General features: G+C 43.1%; 1 protein-coding gene across 1 annotated transcript; it reads right to left on the reverse strand.

Moving 5' to 3' along the window:
* Positions 1 to 2,671: 2,671 nt before the first annotated feature.
* On the reverse strand, positions 2,672 to 24,853 carry TIMM17A (translocase of inner mitochondrial membrane 17A). Its single transcript, XM_073542540.1, has 6 exons — positions 24,701 to 24,853; positions 21,866 to 21,965; positions 20,789 to 20,852; positions 3,923 to 4,051; positions 3,678 to 3,788; positions 2,672 to 3,330 (listed from the first exon to the last, which is right to left on the reverse strand). Exons 1-6 carry the CDS (start codon positions 24,724 to 24,726, stop codon positions 3,257 to 3,259), a joined length of 504 nt encoding a protein of 167 aa, XP_073398641.1. The 5' UTR covers positions 24,727 to 24,853; the 3' UTR covers positions 2,672 to 3,256.
* Between the last annotated feature and the right edge of the window lie 830 nt (positions 24,854 to 25,683).

The raw sequence follows: 25,683 nt of genomic DNA on the forward strand, positions 1-25,683 counted from the left end.
AGTGGCAAAATCTAAAGTTTGGCACATCCTGAGAAAGAAAGCAAGCACTGGTGAACTCATCAATGCAAAAAGACCTGGGCGCCCACGGAAGACAACAGTGGTGGATGATCGCAGAATAATCTCCATGATGAAGAGAAACCCCTTCACAACAGCCAACCAAGTGAACAACACTCTCCAGGAGGTAGGCGTATCAATATCCAAATCTACCATAAAGAGAAGACTGCTTGAAAGTAAATACAGAGGGTTCACTGCACGGTGCAAGCTACTCATAAGCATCAAGAATAAAAACGCTAGACTGGACTTTGCTAAAAAAAAAAAAAAAAAAAAAAACATCTAAAACAGCCAGCACAATTCTGGAAGAACATTCTTTGGACTGATGAAACCAAGATCAACCTCTACCAGAATGATGGAAAGAGAAAAGTATGGCGAAGGTGTGGTACAGCTCATGTTCCAAAGCATACCACATCATCTGTAAAACACGGCAGAGGCAGTGTGGTGTCTTGGGCATGCATGGCTGCTAGTGGCACTGGGTCACTAGTGTTTATTGATGATGTGACACAGGACAGAAGCAGCCGAATGAATTCTGAGGTATTCAGATCCATACTGTGTGCTCAGATCCAGCCAAACTGATTGTCCATCTGTAGGATGAAATGACGACCAATGACCCAAAACATAACGCCAAAGCAACCCAGGAGTTTATTAAAGCAAAGAAGTGGAATATTCTTGAATGGCCAAGTCAGTCACCTGATCTCAACTCAATTGAGCATGCATTTCACTTGTTAAAGACTAAACTTCAGACCGAAAGGCCCACAGACAAACAGCAACTGAAAACCAGTGAAGGCCTGGCAGAGCATCAAAAAGGAGGAAACTCAGCGTCTGGTGATGTCCATGAGTTCAATACTTCAGGCAGTCATTGCCAACAAAGGGTTTTCAACCAAGTACTAGAAATGAACATTTTATTTAATCTGTCCAATTACTTTTGGTCCCTTTAAAAACAGGGTGGCACATGTTAAGGAGCTGAAACTCCTAAACCCTTCATCCATTTTTATTGTGGATACCCTCAAATGAAAGCTGAAAGTCTGAACTTCAACTGCATCTGAATTGTTTTGTTTAAAATTCATTGTTTTAATGTCTAGAACCAAAATTAGAAAAATGCTGTCTCTGTCCAAATATATATGGACCTAACTGTATACTCACCTCGGTGAACCCTGCAGCCAATCAGCGCTCGCTTCACGCTCTCAGCTTTCAAACTTATTACATACATCGGAAGGAAGAGAGGACTGCTGCTCTCTTACATCCCACAGATGTGATACATCTGAAGGTGGGGAAAGTGAAGCCAGCGCTGATTGACTGCAAGTGGACAACTTCAATAAATGACACTAAGTTTAGCTGGGTAAAGAAGAGAAAATAACAAATTTCTCTCAAAGAGGTCTTTGCAAATTGGAGAGAGGGCCTTGCTGAGACACTGGCTTTAGTGATTATTCTGTGCCCACAGGTGTTTTAAAAAGTTTACAACATTGGGATGCAAAAATAAATTACATTTTTGCTACAAATTGTTGCTTTACTCTAAAATGTTTCATTTTCACAAGAGGTAGTAGACCATATAATTTGTTACTCAATTTCTTATGAAACTGGCAATAGGCCATATGTGGTCAATTATTGCGGTTTAGGCACTTGGCAGAGCTCGGAAAAGGAGTGCAAATTTGGTTGGAACAGTGATGCCATGTCATATCTGCTGAGCTCTTGAGGTGCCTAAACAGAAGAGGAGCCCTTTCTCCGCTAGCAACCCCAATTTGGAAACTAATCCCTTCAAGAAATTCAACAAAGGGTTTGTTGAGCACAGTTAACCCATAATATAAGATTGGGCTGTTAAAACTAAACGTTTATTTTTTTCCACTAAAATGTTGCTTTAGCCTTAATTTTTTGATACAAGAAGTAATAGAAAAGAAGGCCCTACAATTTGTTCTGCAATTTCTCCTGAACACAGTAATGTCCCCATACGTGGCTACATCCTACTTTTTGATCTTATGGCAGGTTTGGATTGAAAGGAGCACTATTTGACTTTTGGGGTGCAAATTTGGCTGGAATAGAGGCTGATGCCATGTCGCATTAGCAGAGCTCCTGAGGCACAAGAACAGTTAAAAATCCCCATAAGTGACCCTATGTTTGACAATATACCAATCAAGCAGTTCACTTAGTGGTGTATAGAGTATTTTGAACCCACCAGTGTCTAACAGAATTTTAATACATTGTCCCATTGAAAAAAAAAAACATTTTTATCACTAAAATGTTATATTAGCTGCAAATGTTTCATTCTCACAAGGCAGGGGAGAAGCACCATCTGACTTTTGGAGAGCAGATTATGCTGGAATAGATACGTGGTACCATTCTGCAGAGCACCTGAAATACCAAAACAGCAGAAAACTCCAAAAGTGACCCCATTTTGGAGATTGAAATAAAACTACATTTAAATAAAGCAAAAGAGGGTTATGACAATTTTCAAACTTTTGAGCAGGCCATTTTTGTAATGGGTAGAAAATTGGCAATAAAAATGGTAAAAAAATATACATACTATAATGTAGACACTGCTGTCTGTTCTACAGTGAGTGTAAGTATTAAATCTTTGCTACTTTTATAGAAAAGTATGCATTACGATCATTTCAATACACAGTAACTTTGGAACACCAGCATGGTACTTTAGTATTAGAACAGAGCCACATAAAGCTGAAAACATGCGGCAAACAGTGTACAGCACAATATCCATTGGATACAAAATATAATTGATACAGAACTATAGTGTACAGGTACGACAACATTTCTTGCAACTATAGTTTAAAATTGCTGAGGTTTTTTTCCCAAATCCTCTGAAGAAATCTCTGCTCCAGTAACATTCCATTTCAGCATTACGTTCACATAAAATGCTGAATATTTTTAGGCTTTAAAATGCCTTTGATTGTATGCTTGTTTGGGTCAACATAAAATCAAACGGTACATTAGTTATACCCATACTTTAAGCGTTCAAGGGCGGAATATGTGAACTTTTAACTAATAAATTCAGCGTATTCATAGCCCTTATTGGATCATCCTAACCATGTAAGTTATTCGATAGGTGCTGTCATATTTGCGTTCCAGGTTCCTTAGCAGTCCATGCATTCACAGCCACAACCATAATTCAGGAGCTAAAGGATCCAAATGCGCACATGGTATGGCGGTAACTGTTCCAGGGGATGCATTTCAAGTCCTTCAAATCGTTCTTTCACTGGTACTGTTGGTAACTTCCAAAAGGGGATGGTGAGCTCAGCTGGGATGAGTCTTCTGGTATTGGTGGACCTAAAGAAAGAAGAGAGGGAAAAAACTATTATAAACTCCAGATCGATGACCACCAAGTCAACTTCAGACCAGTAATGCCCACAAATTGTGGATATAGTTGGCTCTATGTGCTTGTCTGCATCATGGACGGGGGCAAGAACTCAAGGACTATCGCCCATGTGGACTATAACAATGCCACAATCGGTCTTCCTGTGGTCATTTGCAAAGACAACCCATGGACTGAACAGAAGCACATCTGAAGGACGAGCCCATAGACACAACCTCCAGTAGAGACATCAAACTAACTATTCATGCATGTACCCCGTGACTAAAAGCCACAATCAAAATATGTCTGCAGCTTCACTCACCATTTACAAACTGGGATGAGGCAAATCGTGTCAATAAGATTCCTGCTCCTTCTATCAAGGCCAAAAGGATTCCACCCATTGCAGCAGAGCCCACCATGGCAACAGGACCATCTGACAAAATCGGAAAAATTGGCAAACTAAGTACTACGGTAAAGCGCAATGTCAGAAAATCTAAAACTATAAAATCTACCGTAATTATATAATATGGTCGTAAAAAACACTGTTCATTGAGTCCAGATACTTACTTCTAGCAGCCAAGATTGCCCCAGTCATAGCGCCACTCGTGATAGAATTCCAGGGATCTTCCTTCCCCCGGATTTTAACCATACTGCAGTCTATCATAGAGAATAGACCACCCCATACTGCAAAGCTACCTTGAAAAATAAGAGCAGATACAACAATTAGTGTAAGAGATTCATTGTCATAAAAGATAAAGAGTAACCATCTTATTCCTATTTCCTAAATCAATGGCGCACATGAAAATAGGAAACTTTGTAATATCGGATCTGAGAAAGTGTGCTTTTTTCACCACCTGGACTGATCTTTTCCTCTCAATTCTTCGGTAAAATCTGTATTCAGTGGAGACAGATTTTCCCACCACTGAGATAGGAGCTGATAATTGGTGCAAATAAAGTTCTATGGAGAAGAGAAGGAGAAGCAAGAGACACATTGTACAGCAGGTTCTCCTGAAATAGTCCTTACTAAAATACTCGTTTATCTTAAGGGTGTGTGCACACGTTGCGGATTCTGCTGTGGATGCACAGCGGATTTGGCCCCGCGGATCCGCTGCAGTTTTGCTGCGGTGTACAGTACCTTTATTTTCAATGCAAAACAAAAACCGCAGTGCAGATGCCTCTTGAAGCTCATCAAGAGAATGCCAAGAGTGTGCAAAGCAGTAATCAAAGCAAAAGGTGGCTACTTTGAAGAACCTAGAATATAAGACATATTTTCAGTTGTTTCACACTTTTTTGTTAATTATATAATTCCACATGTGTTATTTCATAGTTTTGATGCCTTCAGAGTGAATCTACAATTTTCATAGTCATGAAAATAAAGAAAACTCTTTGAATGAGAAGATGTGTCCAAACTTTTGGTCTGTTCTGTATAGTTGAATAGACTCACTTTCTACCATTCCATATGCTACCAGATTTAAAAAAGACGCAAAAATAATTCCGAATGTGCACTCAGATAATTCAATAATAATAATTAAAATAATGCTAGGCCACAGACCAAAAAATAAAACATGGAGGCTGAATGAAATGTTATTGTCAGACCAACTTGCCAGAGACAAAGTACAAAAAACGTTAAAAGAATACTTTGAATTAAATGTGCAAGGAGATGTGCAGTGCCCCACTGTATGGGAAGCTCACAAAGCAGTGGTGAGAGGAGAGTGGATCTCAATAGCCTCACATAGAAATAAAACGCGTCAAGCATTTTTAGACTCTCTTTATAGAGAGATCCAAATTCTTGAGAGAGAACATAAACGAACGCTTAAAACAGACACGCTTAATCTCTTGTCACAAAAGAGAAGAGACTTAAAGGGAATCTGTCACCCCTTTTTTGAGATATCATATAATGATATCATTCAATTGTGTGTCACATAAGGATTCTTAGTACTTTTGCTTCCTCCTGACCCCGCACCTTTCATGCATAAATACCTTGTTTATATCGGTTCAGATGTATGTAAACTGCCGCTGTCCGGTCCGATGGGCGGGGCTTATTCAACTGCTCCCCCCTCCCTGTCTTGCTCTACGCATTTCTTCTTGTGTAGAGCAAGACAGGGGGGGGAAGCAGTTGAATAAGCCCCGCCCATCAGACCGGACAGCGGCAGTTTACATACATCTGAACCGATATAAACAAGGTATTTATGCATGAAAGGTGTGGGGTCAGGAGGAAGCAAAAGTACTAAGAGAATCCTTATGTGACACAATTGAATGATATCATTATATGATATCTCAAAAAAGGGGTGACAGATTCCCTTTAAGAGATGATAAACAGGGACTCAATGAGAGTTTTTGCAAAATGGAAACACAAGTTATATGGTCACGGTGATAGTGTCAAAATTCATGTCCTCCATGATTAAAAAAAAAAAAAAAAAGGAAAGCGAAATCATTGATATATACACTTAAAAATTCGAAAGGATGTGCAATTAAATACCCAGAAGGCATCGCTACAGCATTTAGAGAATATTACTCTTCCCTTTATATTTGCGCCCGTGCGAAAGTGCAGAACAATTAGAGGCAAGAAAGGTTAGCATAAAAGAATTCTTAAATGCTATTAAAGTACCAAGACTTTCGGAGGAACAACTACTTGAACTAGAAAGCCCTTTTACATTGCGGGAACTTCAGTCTGCTCTGTCGAACTGCCCAGTGGGCAAAAGCCCAGGTCCAGATGGACCCCCAGCCTCTCACTATAGACCTTTCAGGAGATTTTGAACCCATACCTCTTAAGGCTTTGCAATGATGTGTTAACAGGAGCATACTTCCCGAAACAAACACTAGAAGCACATATCTCGCTAATCCATAAGGAGGGCAAAGACCCAGAGATATGCAGTAATTACAGACCAATCTCTTTATTGAACAATGATCTTAAATTATTTGCAAAAATGGTGGCTAAAAGAATAGGTCTAGTGCTTGACTTACTGATCTCGCCAGAACAGGTGGGGTTTGTGGGAGCTACGGAAGGTAGCGATAACTCTAAGAGTTCTGTATCTGATACAACGAGCAAACATCCGACATGAGCCATTGGTCCTAATGGGAACAGATGCAGAAAAGGCGTTCAACAGAGTAGACTGGAAATTCATGCACGAAACCCTGGAGAAATTTGGTTTCCCTTCGTTGTTAATTAAAGCTATATTCCAGATGTATACATGCCCGACAGCAAGGATAAGAATAAACGGAGATTTGTCCAAACCCTTTGAAATTAAAAACGACACACGACAAGGCTGCCCACTTTCACCAACACTATTCATTCTGACTATGGGGGCTCTAATTCAGAATAGTAACCAACACCCCGAGATAGAAGGAGTCCGAATAGCAGGGAAAACACATACTGTAGCTGCTTTTGCAGACGAATTACTCTTTTTAATGACAAATCCAACAAAGGAAATTCCGATGATAATGAAAATATTCAAAAAACTTGAAGAAATATCAAACTTTAAAATTAATTATGACAAATCAGAGGCTATGAGCATGAATATACAGAGCTCAACATTACAAGAACGCAAAACAAAGTACCAATTAGATGGACCTCGAGTTATATTAAATATTTCGGAATCAAACTAAGCCCACATAGGCATTCTTTATTTACGCTTAATTATGCCCTTCTACTTAATGCCTCAGTAGAGCAAATTAACTCGTGGAAAGTGCCTTTCGTATCCTGGATGGGACGAAAGAACTTACTAAAAAGCTACATCTTACCGAAATTTAGCTACATATCGAGAATGCTGCCTATTAAAGTTCCTGATACTTTCTTCCGGAAAGCAGGATCTATTTTTGGCAACTATATTTGGGGACGCTCGCGAGCTAGACTCAACTACAAAATACTTTCCCTACCTAAAATAAAAGGGGGATTGGGAGCGCCATAAGAACAGAAATATCACACCGCAGCGATACTCTCATTGATAGTCGAATGGACAAGAAAACATGATCACAAGTTGTGGAGAAAAATTGCGGATGAATCAATACCCATCCCAATTTCCACCATATTGCATGCACCAAAAGACTTAATACGAAAATTAGAAGTACCTAATGCTATCTCAAGAAACATAATACACACTTGGATGAAAAACTCTACTAAATTAATGCCACTCCAGCCACCTCTAGCCAGAGTAATAGACCTGCTGGGGCTACACTTAGACCAGAATAAAACTAGATAAAAAGATTCGCTACACTCATTTAGAGAAGAAGAATTAGACAATATTTTAACAGAGGGAACATTACTCCCACTCCCAGACTTAAGTTTCCAAAACAAAAAAAAAAATTTACTTCCTCCAATATAACAGACTTAAAAAAGCAGTTAATAATTATTTACAAAACGGACCCTTGTTTAGAGAATTACCTTCGAGGCATTAATAACCCAACACAAACAACCTAAAGGGGTCTTAACAAAACTGTACCAAACTCTACTAACAGTTTCAATAACTATTAAACGAGCATATATCTCAACTTGGGAGGCAGAATTGGACATTAAACTTCAAGATTGGGAGAATGAACATATATACAAAAATTCATTTAGCCCATCTAGATGCGTCCAAGAAAATTCATATAAGGTAGTCACTAGATGGTATAATACCGCAGTTATGACACATCTATGGTAACTTGTTGGAGATACGCAAAAGAGAACGGGACTTTCCTACACATTTGGTGGCTGTGCAATAAGATAAAACCTTTTTTGGGATAAGATCCTATAAATCATAATGAAGATATGTAAACTATCAACACCCCTCCCGCCACGCCTCATTTTCCTGAACTGGGTTAGCGACATCTCCAAGACCAAACATAACTTGCTGCTTTTATTTTTGTTAGCGGCCGCCAAACTAATTATCCCCACGAAATGGCGCTCTCAGAACTGCCCGAAGATCTCTGAATGATCTACCTTTTGGACCCAGATTTATTACATAGAAGAAATAATTCCTACACACATTTCATAAGAAACAAATCTGAGATAATCTGGAAGCCATGGGTCGGGTACAGAGAATCGGAAGAATACCTTAAAGCTATAAATCAGGAGACTGTGAAAGAGACGTAATGCTATTCAGATTCTCACACTATAATCTTAAAAGGTATAAAAAGTCACGAATCAGAAGTTGGTTTCCATGGGACAATAGACCATTGACCGTGAACACCAAAGTGTATCCCTGAAGCCAAACTTACCGTGATTATCCCCCCCCAAACTCCTCCCTTCCCCCCACCACACTTGTGCCCCTTTCCCTCAACCTTTCTTACTTGTTCTTCTATACTTGTGTGTGAATGTTAAGGTATATTATTATAATTTCTAGCTATATGAGAGAGATAGTGATAGGAAGATTAGATGAACGTAGACTAGTTGCTACAGCCAGAGAACATGTGGACATGAGGATAATAGACTATAACATGTATTCTTTATATCTTTCCAAAGAATAACGTAGTCAAATCTTATTGTATTTTTTACAAATGCATGTACAATGAGCTGCCAAAAGTTATAACTGTTTCAAATGTTATAAAACCAATAAAAAGAAAAAAGGGTAAAATCAGTCTGCAGTGAGGACAGATTTTCCCATTACTGAGATGAGACTTGGTGGTGAAATGTAACTGTTTCAGGAGAACTTACAGCAGAATGTCCATGTCTGTCTCTTACTCCAACCTCCTCCTCCTCCATAGAATTTTAAAAGCACCAACTGTCATCTATCCCAGTAAAGGGAAAATCTGTCTTCATTGAATACAAATTTTACCCATGAATTGACATTGAAAAAAAAAAAACTTAGCCTTAACCTCCTATATATTCAGACATAGCTAGGGGGAGCATTTATGCAGGGGTGGCATTTATGCACATGTAATCGAAGTACATGTATCAAAGTACTTCTGGCAGTTATAACATGGCAGTTAGACAGGGCAGGAGACAGGTAAGACATTTATATACATCTACTCCCTGTACATTAGGAGTACAACAAATATATACACCATATGCATTTGTGTAATTTATATCCTGGCCGCTGCATTCACACACATCCACCGCCCTGGCATTAACTCTCCACACTCCATCCATATTGGCCCCTCGCTTCTTTCCTCTCCTATGTATAGCACTCACGCTCTTTTCACATTGCTAAATTGCACAGATCCAGGCAGTCCCACCATTCAACACCAGAGACGCTCTCACAAATCACTTAACCATCTGCTCACTCTTTCTATCCTCCTTCTCCTAGTCGCAGGAGACATTGCTCCCAACCCTGGTCCCCCATGTTATAGAAAGTCAAACCCCCCCACTGCTACACTCAGAAACCCCTCTAATCTTATTAATATTCCCTGCATGCCATCTGTCTCTCTTAATTGTGCACTTTGGAATTCTCGCTCAGTGTGTAACAAACACTCCTTCATTCATGACTTCTTCCTTTCTAATTCTCTTAACCTCCTGGCTCTTACTGAAACCTGGATCCAGCAGTCAGATACTACCGCTGCTGCTGCTCTTTCATACGGGGGGCTACACTTCTCTCATACCCCAAGATCAGACAATAGAGCTGGTGGAGGCGTTGGTCTGCTCCTATCACCAAAATGTACCTTTCAGGTTATCCCTCAAGTACCCTCACTTGTCTTCCCTTCTTTTGAGGTCCAAGCCGTCAGACTCTACACCCCCTTCTCCATGCAAGTGGCGGTGGTGTATCGTCCTCCCGGCCCCTCCCATCAGTTCCTGGATCATTTTGCCACTTGGCTTCCACATTTTCTCTCCTGTGACATCCCTACCCTCATCATGGGAGATTTCAACATCCCCATTGCTCTTCCCCTCTCCCCATCTGCTACTCACCTTTTATCTCTAACCTCCTCATTTGGCCTTTCGCAGCTTACTAATTCTCCAACGCATGAAGACGGAAACTCCCTCGACTTGGTCTTCTCTCGGCTTTGTGCAGTGGATGATTTTGCAAACTCCCCTCTCCCGCTCTCTGACCACAATCTTCTTTCATTCTCTATACAGAACTGCCAGGCTGCTCAGGTCACCCCCACTGTCCAGGCTTATAGAAACATACAGGCCATTAACACCCAGAAACTTCTGAAGAACTTGCAGTCTTCATTGGCCCCTATCTCCTCCCTCTCATGTCCTGATTCTGCATTGAAGCATTACAATGAAACACTTCAAAGTGCCCTGGATGAATTTGCACCCCCTATAAATAGAACACCACAACACAGACGGCGACAACCCTGGCACACGGTGCAAACACGTTTCCTGCAGCGGTGCTCCAGGTGCGCCGAACGTCTGTGGAGAAAATCCAATCTACACGAAGATTTCATCCATTATAAGTTTATGCTTAGAACATACAACACTGCCCTTCACCTCTCCAAACAAACCTATTTCAACACCCTCATCACCTCACTGTCCAATAACCCGAAACGTCTCTTTGACACTTTTCATTCTCTACTCAATCCAAGAGTACAGGCCCCAACCACGGAGCTCCGAGCTGACGATCTGGCCAATTACTTCAAAGAAAAAATTGACCAGATCCGACAGGAAATTATCTCCAAATCCCCTCATACCATGCACTGTCCTCCCTCCCCCACTGCATCTAACTCACTCTCTGATTTTGAACCAGTCACAGAAGAAGAAGTAAGCAGGCTCCTTGCATCTTCTCGCCCAACTACTTGCACCAGTGACCCATTTCCGTCACATCTCCTCCAGTCCCTTTCCCCTGCTGTCACCCCTCACCTAACTAAAATATTTAACCTCTCTCTCTCTTCTCGTATTTTTCCCTCCTCATTTAAGCATGCCATCATACATCCACTACTTAAAAAACCATCCCTCGACCAAAACTGTGCCGCTAACTATAGACCTGTCTCTAATCTTCCCTTCATCTCTAAACTCCTGGAACGCCTGGTCCACTCCCGTCTTATCCGCTATCTCTCAGAAAACTCTGTTCTCGACCCTCTCCAATCCGGTTTCCGCTCTTTACACTCCACTGAAACTGCCCTCACTAAAGGCTCTAATGATCTGCTAAGGATAGGTCATCAATCAAAAAGTAGTGGATGAACCCTTTAAATAGAATTTGTCACTAGAGGAGACCAATATCAATTGGGCCCTAAACATATTAAATTATTAGAGAAAAAAAAAGTAGTGAACATTACCAGCCATGATGCCAGGCATAGAATCCCAAAATATATAGGCTCTGCACATCTTGCTATCCCGGCATAGGGCACAATTGCTCAATACCTTGGTATTCTACTGTAAAACTTATTTGTCAGCCTGATATTATACCCACCGGTTTATCTTACTGAATACACGGCATGGTTTTAGTCACAGTCAAAACTATGCTCACTGGCAGCTGTGCCAATGATTTTAAAGTTGTATGTCCATGCTACCCAGTGTGCCAGGCAAGCAGGACCCAAGCGCCATCAGTGGCACAAGTACCAAAAATTTACCAAACCCTGATTTACAGCATCTGTAAATAGTTTTAACAAGCCCCCAAGATCATACAGAGGCTCTAACTTTTTGCAGGTCTGTCTTCATGACATTAACTACAAAGGAACAATAAACATTAAAAATGGCTGGGGCGTGGCCTAGCGCACGATGTGAGAGGACATGCAGAGGAGCTCTCCTGCCACAATCTCCCTGATTATAGCTATTTGCAGCGCCGCCGAACGCTGAAATTCCCCCACGGAGTGTGCAGAAACCTGGGGAGTAGCAGGGAGTAGAGTGCGGTCGGGTGGAGAAGAGCCCCGCAGCAGGATGACGCGCAGGAGACAGAAGGAGCTGGCAGCGTCTGGAAATGCTCAGGCCCAAGATGGCGCCGAGGCTGCAGAGGAGGCGGCAAGGGCGAGCGCGGCATATCAGAGGAAGATGGAGGTGATCGCTCGGCTGGAACGCTTTGCAAGGTCAGAGGAGGCTGCTAATGAGCGGTCAGAGGCTGAAGGGGAGAGACCTGACCCAGAACATGTCCCTGGGACACAGCAGGAAGGAGGGGGCCAGCCACAGAGTGGTGGGGAGGAATGGAGATTCCCCTGAGGTGGCTGCATGTACTGGCCAGCTTGAGCAGCCGGACACACTGGATGTAGCAGAGCCGACGCTCAAGGACATATTCTGTGTGGTAATGTACAACAAATCTGCCCTTGCAGCTCTGAATGGTCGTGTGGATGATTTAAAGGGGGAGATGGCTGCGATTAACGCTGCAGTGCGCAAGGTTGAACAGAGAATGGAGGTGGTGGAAAAACGTGTGGGAAGTGCGGAGGACCAGGTTAATGAACTGTTGAAAAGGGAAAAGAAGTATATGCAACGTATAGCTGAGCTGGAATTTAAAACTGATGATTTGGAGAACCGCTCCCGCAGGAGTAACTTGAGGATTGTGGGGGTGCCAGAAAAAGCAGAGGGCAATAATCCCACTGAGTACATTGAGTCATGGTTGAAGAATACTGTGGGAGGGGACAGCCTTACCAAAATGTTTTCTGTTGAAAGAGCGCATCGGGTGCCCACCAGACCCCTGCCCCCAGGATCAGCTCCAAGAGTCATTTTGGCTAAAGTTTTGAATTATAGAGACAGAGACACTCTGCTGAGGAAAGCCAGGACCCATGCGGAACTTACCATAGATGGCAATCGCATCTCCATTTACCCAGATTATTCTGCAGCAGTCCAGAAGCTCCGGATGACGTTTGGAGAAGTTAAAAGAAGACTACGAGACATAGATGTGCGCTACTCGATGATCTACCCAGCTAAACTAAGAGTCGCAGCTTTGGACCGGGTGCACTTTTTTCAGAACCCAGAGGAGGCGACACTCTGGCTTGACTCTAATATACAAAATATCAGAGCGGGACGGACCCGTTGAAGCATACTCTGAGTGATGTTGAAACAGTGACTAACTGTGATTTAGTTTGAAATTACTAAGTTAACGGTCATCTTTGAGATGAAGCAATGCCATGTTGGTTTAAGAAGGTTGTGTTCGGCGGCGCAACGCTTATTGCAGTTGGATTAATGTGGACGGGAGGGTAGTTGGAATACAGAGCTTGTATCGTTAGGCTGTTAAAACGCCCTACTGGTTCTCAAATAGAGAGGGAGAGAAAATTCTTATCAGCTTAAAGGCTGTGGGAGACAACTAATTTTTTGGGAGGGGAGTTTATTCCAGTTGGGAAGTTGAGAAAGGGGGTAGAGGTGGGGAGGTGGGGGGGGGAGGATCGAGATTCTACCTATAACGTGTCTAATGTTTGGGATTGCAACATATTATGGGGGATAGAATTAAGATTCTAAGCTGGAACGTTAGGGGTCTCGCTAACGCTTCAAAACGGGTTGCAATTTTACAATATCTGCTGAAGCTGAGGCCCTCAGTGATTTGCCTCCAAGAGACACACCTGGTAGAGGATAAAGTCGCAATGCTACAAAAAAGATGGGTGAGGAAGGCTTATCACTCGACGTATTCGGCCTATGCAAGGGGAGTGTCGGTGTTAATCCACAATTCTACTCCATACGAAGAAGTGGAGGCTATAATATATAGGGACGGGCAATACGTGTTTATTGTATGCAGAATTTTGAATAGATTATTATGTATTGTGTCCTTGTATATCCCTCCACCATTCTCTAGAAAAAAGATACAGGAAATTCTGGACTTATCTGGGAAATGGATGGGAGTCCCGCTGCTTGTAATCGGTGATGTAAATAATATTGCAAATGATCATTGGGATAAAGGTAAACATACGGGGGGTGGGAAGGGGGGGGGGGGAGGTGACACCTTTTGGAAACTACATGAGGGAGATTGGTTGGATAGATTTGTGGAGAGTTCGGAATATGGAGAAATATACTTATTCATGTTATTCGGCGACATACGGATCTTTATCTCGTATTGATGTGGCTTTAGGAAATGAGGGAATGGATGACTTGGTACAGGAAGTGGAATATCTGCCCAGGGTCCTATCGGATCATTGTCCACTGGAGGTGTCTCTACAATTGGGAGGGCAAGGGAGGTTGACAGGAATGGGATGGAAAATTCACCCCTTTTGGTTACGGTTGCTGGATATGGGAAAGGTGGGAGAAGAATTGGGAGAATTTTTTAGGATAAATGAAGGCAGTGCTGAGGGCCATATAGTCTGGGATACTATAAAGGCCTTTTTGAGAGGGATTTTATTCAGAGAAGTATCTCGATATAAGACTAAGTCTCAAAATCAAGACAAAGCAGTGATGGAGGAACTAAGGGCAGCGGAGGAGGCATTGGGTGCGCAGTGTAATACAGATACGCAGACCCGCATGAAAGTGGCAGAATTGGAAGTTAATAAAGTTCATATCCGTAAGGCGGAGAGACGGCGGGCGTTTCAGAATGAGGCATTCTACGCGGAGGGTGAAAAAGTGGGGTACCTGCTCTCAGTGGTGGCGTCGGCACAACGGGAATCTTCCCATGTATATGCAATTAAAAATAAGGAAGGTACCGTGGTTTCACAGAGGGATCAAATTTTGGAAGTATTTAAACAGTTTTACAGTGAGTTATACTCCTCACAGACACATAAAGGTCAAGAGGAGATGGACAGTTATTTGGGGACGATTGAGCTTCCTAGATTGGGGGATGAAGATAGAGAGTGGATGGATAGGCCGCTTACGGCAGAGGAGTTGAGGGTGGCATTGGCGGACATGGCGGGTAATAAGGCCCCGGGGGCAGATGGTATTCCAACGGAGGTCTATAAAATACTAAATGAAGAAGTAATAACTAAATTGGTGAAGGTATTTGATGAGTCGTTGGAGAGGGGACAGCTGCCTACTTCTATGAGAGAGGCCATTGTTGTGGTCATTCCTAAATCCGATAGAGACCCTTTGGATCCGGAGTCCTACAGACCGATTTCACTTCTTACGACAGATATTAAGATATTGGCAAAGGCCTTGGCCAACAGGTTGACCCGTGTGGTGGCTAAAATAATTCACCCAGATCAATCGGGTTTTATGCCCAATAAATCTACAGCAATCAATCTAAGAAGATTATATTTAAATATGCAAATTCCGGCCGATAATGCTGGAAAAAGAGTGGTAGTGTCTTTGGATGCCCATAAGGCTTTTGACTGTGTAGAATGGAAGTACTTGTGGTCGGTCCTGTTGGGCTTTGGGTTCGGGCCTAGGTTTATGTCTTGGGTGGGGTTGCTGTATTCCTCTCCGACGGCAAAAATCAGAGTAAACAATAAATTATCTGATAGTTTCTCACTACATAGGGGTACGAGACAGGGATGCCCATTATCTCCGTTGCTGTTTGCCCTCGCCGTGGAACCCCTAGCTATTAAAATAAGGGATACACAGGAGATAAAGGGATTTGTTTATGGAAGGAAGGAGGAGAAGGTGTCTCTGTACGCTGATGATATTCTGCTATACCTGGGGGACTCGGGGGAGAACTTGGATAATGCGATGGCATTAATTGAGGAATTCGGAGAATTTTCTGGACTCAAAATTAACTGGGATAAATCGTGCATCATGCCCATTGATACAGTAGATGGAGATATTGGGGAGGTTGGAATATCACCGAAATTGAGAGTAGTTTCGAGATTTAAATATCTGGGGATACAGATCGCCCTCCCTTTGAGTAGTTTTGAAGAACTTAATTTAAGCCCTCTGCTACAAAAAGTTCGTTCCAAGATTTAGGCGTGGAATAAATTACATCTTTCGGTGATTGGAAGGGTAAATCTTTTAAAAATGATTGTGATGCCGCAGCTGCTGTATGTACTGCATAATTCTCCAATTTGGATCCCACAGAGTAGGTTCTGTAAAATTAAATCGCTGTTCGGCGACCTAATATGGGAGGGTGAAAGCCCACGGTTTAAACAAGAAACGTTGCAGAGGCCGAAAGAGTGGCGCTTCCTAATCCCTGGGTATATTTTTTAGCAGCACAATGTCAACATATGGGAGGATGGGGGGAGGAGACGGGACAGGAACAATCGCCCAGTAGTTTGAGAAAGCTGTTTGGGAAATGGCCTTTGGGAGAGAGCCTGGAAGGGGGGCAGTTTTTAAAATTTGGCTCTAGGTTTCCTACGGTTCTCCTTATTCATAAGGTATGGGAGAAAGTTAAACAGATTAGGGGTGTCACGGGCCTTACTAAATACTCTCCAGTGTGGGATAACATAAATTTACAAGAATTCCAGCGAATGGAGGGATTTGGGCTTTGGAGAGAGGCAGGAATCAGACGGATGGGTCAGCTTGTGGGCCAGGGGAGACTTAAATCATTCATGGAGCTACAATCAGAGTTCCAGCTTCCACACTCAAATATGTATCATTATAAAAGAATTCAGCATGCGTATCGGTCGCAATGTCGGAGGAGGCCTGTTGAGGTCCAGATTGATGTCACGCTGGCCTCCATTTTGGGGAACAGCGAGACGAAGGGGGCAATCTCAGAAGTGTATAGAGATTTATTATTTACATTTCTAGTCAGTCATCCCATCAAGGCTAGAGTGAAATGGGAGGCTGAATTGGGAGAAATAAGTGATGATAGATGGGAATCTATTTTAGAATATGTGCCTAAGATTTCTATGAGCGAACCTGGGAGGATGTCTCAGCTGTACGTAATTCATAGAGCTTACAGAACTCCTGATAGATTGTTCAAGATGGGTTTGAGGTCTGATTCCGATTGTCCACGGTGTTCGCAGGAACGGGCAGATATGATGCACATGTTGTGGTGTTGCCCTAGATTGTCTACATACTGGACAGTTGTACTGAATCGGATCGAATGGATATATAAATGTGTAATCCCCAGGGACCCTTTGATCTGTATTTTAGGCTTTGTGGAAGAATTGGCAGCAGCGGCTGTGGTTAATCTGGCGATTGCTAGACTGTTGTTCATAGCAAGGAAATTGATTGCCCGGTTTTGGATCAGAGAGGAGCCTCTGACTAGACGGGACTTTCTTGCGCAGGCGGAGCATATAATTTCATTGGAAAAAAGTATTTACACTAAGAGAAATAAACTTGAGGTGTTTCACAAGATATGGCAGCCATGGGTAGAATGGAGTTAGAGGGGTGGGAGGGACGTATTGGGATATGGAAGATATTCACATTACATAACTATACATGGATGTTGGAAAGAGTACTGGACGAGGAACGGGGAAGGCACTGAAGGGATCTCGGAGGGGGGATAGGGGGGGAAAAGGGAGGGAGGAGTTTTGTTTATAAAAACATGTTTATATGTGAACAATTGCTTGGTGTCATGTATATGATGTAATTGTTATCATAAATAAAAACTTATCTGATTAAAAAAAAAAAAAACATTAAAAATGGCCAAGGAATTAGAGGGGTTGTACAAGTTAATTCAAAAGTTACCACAAGTAGCAACCAATATTGTCAAAATAGATAAGATATACCCACCTATTTCATCCCTATCGTTTGCCGCTAGTCTTTTTGTACATTGACTGTAGCAGACAGAACCTAGAAACTCCACCTGACAGCTCCAGCCTATCACTGACCGTAGCGATATAGGCTAGGAGACTACTGAGGCCAGCGATTGGTATGTGGTTTCTCAGGTTATGACGGATGTAGACAGTGTAAACAGGAGACCAATGGGGAGATCAGGGGCACAGAGCTAGAATGAATGGGTGACTATTTAAGGGTATGTGCACACGCTGCGGATTTTGCAGCAGATTTGGCCCTGCGGATAAGCAGCAGTTCCACAGTGTACAGTACCAAGTAAGTCTATGGAATTTACAATCTGCAGTGCACAGATTTTTTTCACTGTGGAAAAGCTGCGGTTTTAAATCCGCAGAAAGAATTGACATGTCAATTCTTTCTGCGGATTCCGCTGCAGTTTGACACCTATTCCATTGTCCAGGTGTCAAACCGCAGGGGAAAACCGCTGGCCAAACCTGCAGGAAAACCGCAGGTCACTTTACCTGCGGTTTTACCTGCGGATCCGCACGGAAAAATCCGCCAGTGAATCCGCAGCGTGTGCACACAGCCTTAGATTTATTAATTTTAGCAACCCAAATGCCAGTCCAAGGCTTTTATTAATCATCTTTGAAAATGTCATATTATATTGTCTCATATAATAATAAAACTGAGAAATATATAAAATAAATTTGCTCAATGGGTCTCAGGAGCTCAACCATATCCCTTTTCCTCCCCTCGCTGTCCTGTGAGGCTACATCAGAGGGCAATCTACTGTGAAGTGTCTATAGCAGGACAAAAAAAAAAAAAAATCACTAAGCGCCTTCCCTTGGCCCCCAAAGGCGAGGCTGCAGCCCAAGCAAGCTGGACATAGCACTGATCAACAGGGTATACAGTTGTGGCCAAAAGTATTGACACCCCTGCAATTCTGACAGATAATACTGAGTTTCTTCCTGAAAATGATTGCAAACACAAATTCTTTGGTATTATCGTCATTTAATTTGTCTTAAATGAAAAAACACAAAAAGAATTGTCCTAAATCCAAATTGGATATAATTCCACACCAAACATAAAAAAGAGGGTGGACAAAAGTATTGGCACTGTTCGAAAAATCATGTGATGCTTCTCTGATTTGTGTAATTAACAGCACCTGTAACTTACCTGTGGCACCTAACAGGTGTTGGCAATAACTAAATAACACTTGCAGCCAGTTGACATGGATTAAAGTTGACTCAACCTCTGTCCTGTGTCCTTGTGTGTACCACATTGAGCATGGAGAAAAGAAAGAAGACCAAAGAACTGTCTGAGGACTTGAGAAACCAAATTGTGAGGAAGCATGAGCAATCTCAAGGCTACAAGTCCATCTCCAAAGACCTGAATGTTCCTGTGTCTATTGTGCACAGTGTCATCAAGAAGTTTAAAGCCCATGGCACTGTGGCTAACCTCCCTAGATGTGGACGGAAAAAAAAATTGACGAGAGATTTCAACGCAAGATTGTGCGGATGTTGGATAAAGAACCTCGACTAACATCCAAACAAGTTCAAGCTGCCCTGCAGTCCGAGGGTACAACAGTGTCAACCTGTACTATCCGTCGGCGTCTGAATGAAAAGGGACTGTATGGTAGGAGACCCAGGAAGACTACACTTCTTACCCCGAGACATAAAAAAGCCAGGCTGGAGTTTGCCATAACTTACCTGAAAAAGCCTAAAACGTTTTGGAAGAATGTTCTCTGGTCAGAAGAGACAAAAGTAGAGCTTTTACGGCAAAGGTATCAACATAGAGTTTACAGGAGAAAAAGAGGCATTCAAAGAAAAGAGCATGGTCCCTACAGTCAAACATGGTGGAGGTTCCCTGATGTTTTGGGGTTGCTTTGCTGCCTCTGGCACTGGACTGCTTGACCGTGTGCATGGCATTATGAAGTCTGAAGACTACCAACAAATTTTGCAGCATAATGTAGGGCCCAGTGTGAGAAAGCTGGGTCTCCCTCAGAGGTCATGGGTCTTCCAGCAGGACAATGACCCAAAACACACTTCAAAAAGCACTAGAAAATGGTTTGAGAGAAAGCACTGGAGATATCTAAGGTGGCCAGCAATGAGTCCAGACCTGAATCCCATAGAACACCTGTGGAGAGATCTAAAAATGGCAGTTTGGAGAAGGCACCCTTCAAATATCAGGGACCTGGAGCAGTTTGCCAAAAGAAGAATGGTCTAAAATTCCAGCAGAGCATTGTAAGAAACTCATTGATGGTTACCGGAAGCGGTTGGTCGCAGTTATTTTGGCTAAAGGTTGTGCAACCAAGTATTAGGCTGAGGGTGCCAATACTTTTGTCTGGCCCATTTTTGGAGTTTTGTGTGAAATGATCAATGTTTTGCTTCATTCTCTTTTGTGTTTTTTTCATTTAAGACAAATTAAATGAAGATAATAATACCAAAGAATTTGTGTTTGCAATCATTTTCAGGAAGAAACTGAGTATTATCTGACAGAATTGCAGGGGTGTCAATACTTTTGGCCACAACTGTAACTCATTTTCTCTGCAGGACTTTAGCATTCAGAAAACAGTCATCTTTGAATTACATTTGTAAGGTTATTGTTCCTTTATGTAGACCGGGACCCTGACTCAGAATGGGTGGTACACTGGTAAGTTAGTAATACTGTAATATCATAAAACTAGCTCACTGAAGTCCAGTGGCTTCCAATACTGATGATTTTAGCAGTCACCTCTTAAAAGCTATAGAGGCATAAATACTCAGGCAAGGCATCATGTAGCTTTGCCAGAGGTCGCAGTGACCCTCTCCCCAATATATATGCGTACAGTGTCACTGGGAAAGTGTTCTTTTTTGCTATATTCTCTTGTGAAACACTTGATCTTCTAGTTAGGCCATCACCCAGTTATTTTCACTTGAGGAGAACACTTTGTAGCCCAAGGTCTGTGTGTAGAACAGTCAAGGGTTATAGTTTCCATAACAGAAACCAAAGAATGATGCATAACCTTGAATGATCCAACATCAGGACGAGTTATGTTATGTAGTAAAACTGTGACAATACAGAAACTTACAATCATCATATCTAAATGAGGGGGAAAAAAAAGGAATGAAATTTTGTCTTACCTCCTAGCTGTGGGGCCCGGGTTCGTATAGCAAAAAAACTGCCCTTCATACGGTGCTGAACACCCTGTAAACGATAGGTCATAAGATTACCAATTATTCCACATTGATTGAGGAGCAACTCAGAAGGTAAAGTCATTGCACCCAGAGCGAAAAAGAAGGAAAACAGTATACATACAGGGCAGCGCGGGATCATAAATGATTCTATGAGGTAAATCATTGCTTAAAAACAGGAAGGGAAACGTTTTACCTCACAAAAAGAATCAGCCGCGATCCCCTGCTGTCCTGTCTGTATACTCTTTTGCTTCCTCCCCTGCCCAGGAGACGCGGTATCTGCAGACCATGTCCCTGCACGGTCACAAACGGCCATTACACAGGGACACATTTATAAAACTATCTCAGCACAAGAACAGTTTTTATTATCACATCCAATTGTGGCACTTATTATTATTCAAAGACCTATTGATTAAAATGTAATTACTTTGTGGAAAAATCCCTTTAAAGTAGTAAATGTCATCTTAGCCCTTAATGACTGATATTGAATAACTGTTTATATGCAGTTGTCAGAGGTGGCCGGAGATGTAGAAACATTTCTGTACCTCCCACAGAATAAAAACGAGACAAAAAAAGGGCAGCACTACCAGATGGGCTGTTTCTGTGATATCATTCACCTCTGCCCACCACATGCAGCCATGAATTGCTGAGACTGGAATACCCCTTTAACAACCCTGAGGAATTCCCAGTACTTTACAGTTGTATAAAATAACTTTCTTTTTATCAAAGAATAAACATTCACTGGAATACCCTTTAAATAAAGCGCTCCCCCCATAATGTTTCCACACTAAACCTTATGTACACAGCTCCAGGGAACACTGCCAGTTGCCAGAAACTATATGTATCGTCTTGCTGGCCACCAGCCAAAATACTCCTAAGGTTTAAAGTCCCCTTGGGTTCAAGAAGAAGAGTCTCAGTTCCTGGTGTGGCCCCACCACTGCATTACAGAACTAGACATTTATACATAGGACCTAAGTGACCGATATCATTTCTGGTGAAATCCGCTGTAGTGAACACTATACTTACCTGGGGAGAGTTTCTGAATCCTTTGATGGCTTGAAAAATGCCCCCTCCAATAATGCCCATGGTAAAGGCACCGCCACAGTCATCTACAATCCTCCACGGGCTAGAGACAGAGACATACAGAGTATTAATGTAATCTGCCAGGCCTCATTACTGGAAAGTCAGGCACAACCTTAGCCTAAGAAAACAGAATCTCCAGAAAGGCAGCATGCAAACTAAGTGCCAACATGACATATGCCGACATGATGGCTGTGGCCTTCAGCATCTTCAGTACAGTGATCTGGATGTGCAGAATGCAAGGCCAGTGGCCATAAGTGTAATCATGTGCTCCATAAGATGATGTAGGCTCAAACAAAATAGGAAGCACACTGTAGCACCATAGCATGCAAACATGAAATATGAAAAATGAATTGCATTACTGCATTAGAAATATGAAAAATTTAGAAAGCTTAGCACATAAAATGGCCAATTTATGTGTACCTGGAAGCCACAGTAAGGCGGTTCTCATTTTTCAGGACCCTAAAGGATTTACATAGGTTCCCACACAGATGAAGACTTTAGTCTAAGTGAGGACTGGCAAGGTTAGGGTCACAGAAAGCGAGAAATGCCTTACCGTGGCTTCCAGGTACACATAAATTGGCCATTTTATGCGCTAAGCTTTCTAAATTTTTCATATTTCTAATGCGGTAATGCAATTCATTTTTCATATTTCATGTTTGCATGCTATGGCGCCTTTTTTGTTTGAGTGTATATGGGTTGGTGACTCTAGGTTAAACAGCAGACAAAAAGGCAGCAACACTTACCTGCCCAGATCTAGGAACAAATGCACTGCAGGGTGCAGCCAGCCCATAAAGCAAGATGTTAGCAACACAGGTGCAAAATAACAGATTAACAGCCACTCTCCCACCTACCCATTCCTGGAGGGGGTGACTGCCCAGTATACAACTGCACAATAAAGGCCCACACAAGGGTACTGCATAGTCTCTGGTTCACAGCCTATTAGTCACGCCCCTACTTTTCGATTAGGCGGGCTGGCCAGCACACTTTCAGTGCATAGCTATGGGAACACCCCTCATGAGAGACCAGACATGTCTGGGCTTGGCTGCACCCCTCAAGTCTTCTTTACTGGCTTTGCCATTTAGTTTAGTTGACTCTAAGTTAAGCACCTGCTCATATTATGCTTATGCTTGGATGTGACGGTCAGTTTTTTTAAAATAAGATGATGCAAGGACTGTGGCCATACGTGTAATCATGTGCTCCATATGATGATGCAGGGACTGTGGCCATACGTGTAATCATGTGCTCCATAAGATGATGCAGGGACTGTGGCCATAGGTGTAATCGTGTGCTGCATATGATGATGCAGGGACTGTGGCCATAGGTGTAATCGTGTGCTCCATATGATGATGCAGGGACTGTGGCCATAGGTGTAATCGTGTGCTCCATATGATGATGCAGGGACTGTTGCCATAGGTGTAATCGTGTGCTCCATATGATGATGCAGGGACTGTGGCCATAGGTGTAATCGTGTGCTCCATATGATGATGCAGGGACTGTGGCCATAGGTGTAATCGTGTGCTCCATATGATGATGCAGGGACTGTGGCCATAGGTGTAATCATGTGCTCCATAAGATGATGCAGGGACTGTGGCCATAGGTGTAATCACGTGCTCCATATGATTATGCAGGGACTGTGGCCATAGGTGTAATCATGTGCTCCATATGATGATGCAGGGACTGTGGCCATAGGTGTAATCGTGTGCTCCATATGATGATGCAGGGACTGTGGCCATAGGTGTAATCATGTGCTCCATAAGATGATGCAGGGACTGTGGCCATAGGTGTAATCACGTGCTCCATATGATTATGCAGGGACTGTGGCCATAGGTGTAATCACATGCTCCATAAGATGATGTAGGGAATGTGGCCATAGGTGTAATCATGTGCTCCATAAGATGATGCAGGGACTGTGGCCATAGGTGTAATCACGTGCTCCATATGATTATGCAGGGACTGTGGCCATAGGTGTAATCACATGCTCCATAAGATGATGTAGGGAATGTGGCCATAGGTGTAATCATGTGCTCCATATGATGATGCAGGGACTGTGGCCATAGGTGTTATCACGTGCTCCATATGATGATGCAGGGACTGTGGCCATAGGTGTAATCACATGCTCCATAAGATGATGTAGGGAATGTGGCCATAGGTGTAATCATGTGCTCCATAAGATGATGTAGGGACTGTGGCCATAGGTGTAATCACGTGCTCCATATGATTATGCAGGGACTGTGGCCATAGGTGTAATCATGTGCTCGATAAGATGATGCAGGGACTGTGGCCATAGGTGTAATCATGTGCTCGATAAGATGATGTAGGGACTGTGGCCATAGGTGTAATCATGTGCTCGATAAGATGATGCAGGGACTGTGGCCATAGGTGTAATCATGTGCTCGATAAGATGATGTAGGGACTGTGGCCATAGGTGTAATCATGTGCTCCATATGATGATGCAGGGACTGTGGCCATAGGTGTAATCATGTGCTCCGTATACAGGATGCAGCCATCACCAGAGGAGCTCATGGCTCATCCCCACCATGACAGGACACAGGTATGAGTGGAGTCATAGTCGCCGATCTGTGTCATGCTCCCACAACAGCGTACACGCATCTGTCATACACCTGATGCAACAAGCCGGCAAGTGAGAAGTCGGAAGTCACCCAGGAGCGTGCGGTCACTAACCAGTCCCCATCCCCACAGCAAGCTCAGCATTGTACCACTCACTCTCCGCCGCCCCGCGCTCCCCCCGCAGTCACACTATAACGGGGTCTCAGTTACCAGGGCTCCCGGGTGTACTCCTCCATGATGTCTGCGAAGGTCGAAAAGAAAAGACACAGGAAGAGAGCCAAGCATGTGACTAGCCAGGATCGTTATTCATTGGTTATCACGTCGTGACGTCACTGCTCTGCTACCACGGAGACAAGGCTGTGCGATACAACCGTCTGTTCTTGGAGGTTGTCGCCCTAGAGAAGCTGCGCGGCCATATTATTGGTTGGTATAGCCGGCCCCTCCTGTCAGGGCTGCAGCAGTATAGGAGTGGGATGTGTATAGGCTCTTCCATACAGATATAAGAAATAATATTTGCCCCGCAGATAATCACTTTACAGCGGGGCAGGTGTGCGCTGTTATACAGAACCATTCACACAGGACGATTTTGGCCCACTGGTCAGCCGTATACAAAGGGAAGAGAATGATCACTAATGCAATCATTCTGTCGCCATATAGCATCACATTGTCGGCAGCGCATCTGATTACACTGAGTTATTGACAGTGCATCTTCTGATTATACCAGGTTATCGATACTGTGCCGGTACCGGGCCGGTCTCTCAGTGGCCCTGAGCGCCCAGTTAACAGGGGAGGTTGAATGGTAGAATGTAGTGAATGGAATAGTTCATGATGTTAGGCCGACGCTGCGTGCAGATCCTCTGGGGCTGGTGGTGTGTTGCAGCTCCCCACAGGTGGAGTGTAGATGTAGGGGTAGAGGAGAGGCACAAGCGGTGTAGAAGTGCTGGGTATGTTGACGCAAGAATGAATGGAGGACACCAGGGCTTGTAGTTCCAAAGCTTTACTCACAGTCTGTAGTACACACAGGTGCCTGCCTCCGTGCCGTGTCCTCCAGGTCAGAGGCTCAATCAACCTCCAGGTCTGATGGAATGCTCCCTTCCAACACTCCGTCAACATGTGCCTTTCTGAACGTCTCCTCTATAGCACCTTTAAGTGTGAAGTACTCCCAGTACTGAGTTACCCTGGAATGCCTCCTG

This window comes from Dendrobates tinctorius, unplaced genomic scaffold (assembly GCF_039654945.1).
Source record: "Dendrobates tinctorius isolate UK_male_01 unplaced genomic scaffold, ASM3965494v1 ptg000127l, whole genome shotgun sequence".
Lineage (NCBI taxonomy): Eukaryota > Metazoa > Chordata > Amphibia > Anura > Dendrobatidae > Dendrobates > Dendrobates tinctorius.

Bases quoted from the DNA above. Each gene is read 5' to 3' on its own strand.
- TIMM17A (XM_073542540.1), bottom strand. From the start codon at position 24,726: ATGGAGGAGTACACCCGGGAGCCCTG. The intron at 21,966-24,700 runs GTAACTGAGACC...CTCTGTCTCTAG, and splicing joins GAGTACACCCGGGAGCCCTG to CCCGTGGAGGATTGTAGATG. The intron at 20,853-21,865 runs GTAAGTATAGTG...TATCGTTTACAG, and splicing joins GATTCAGAAACTCTCCCCAG to GGTGTTCAGCACCGTATGAA.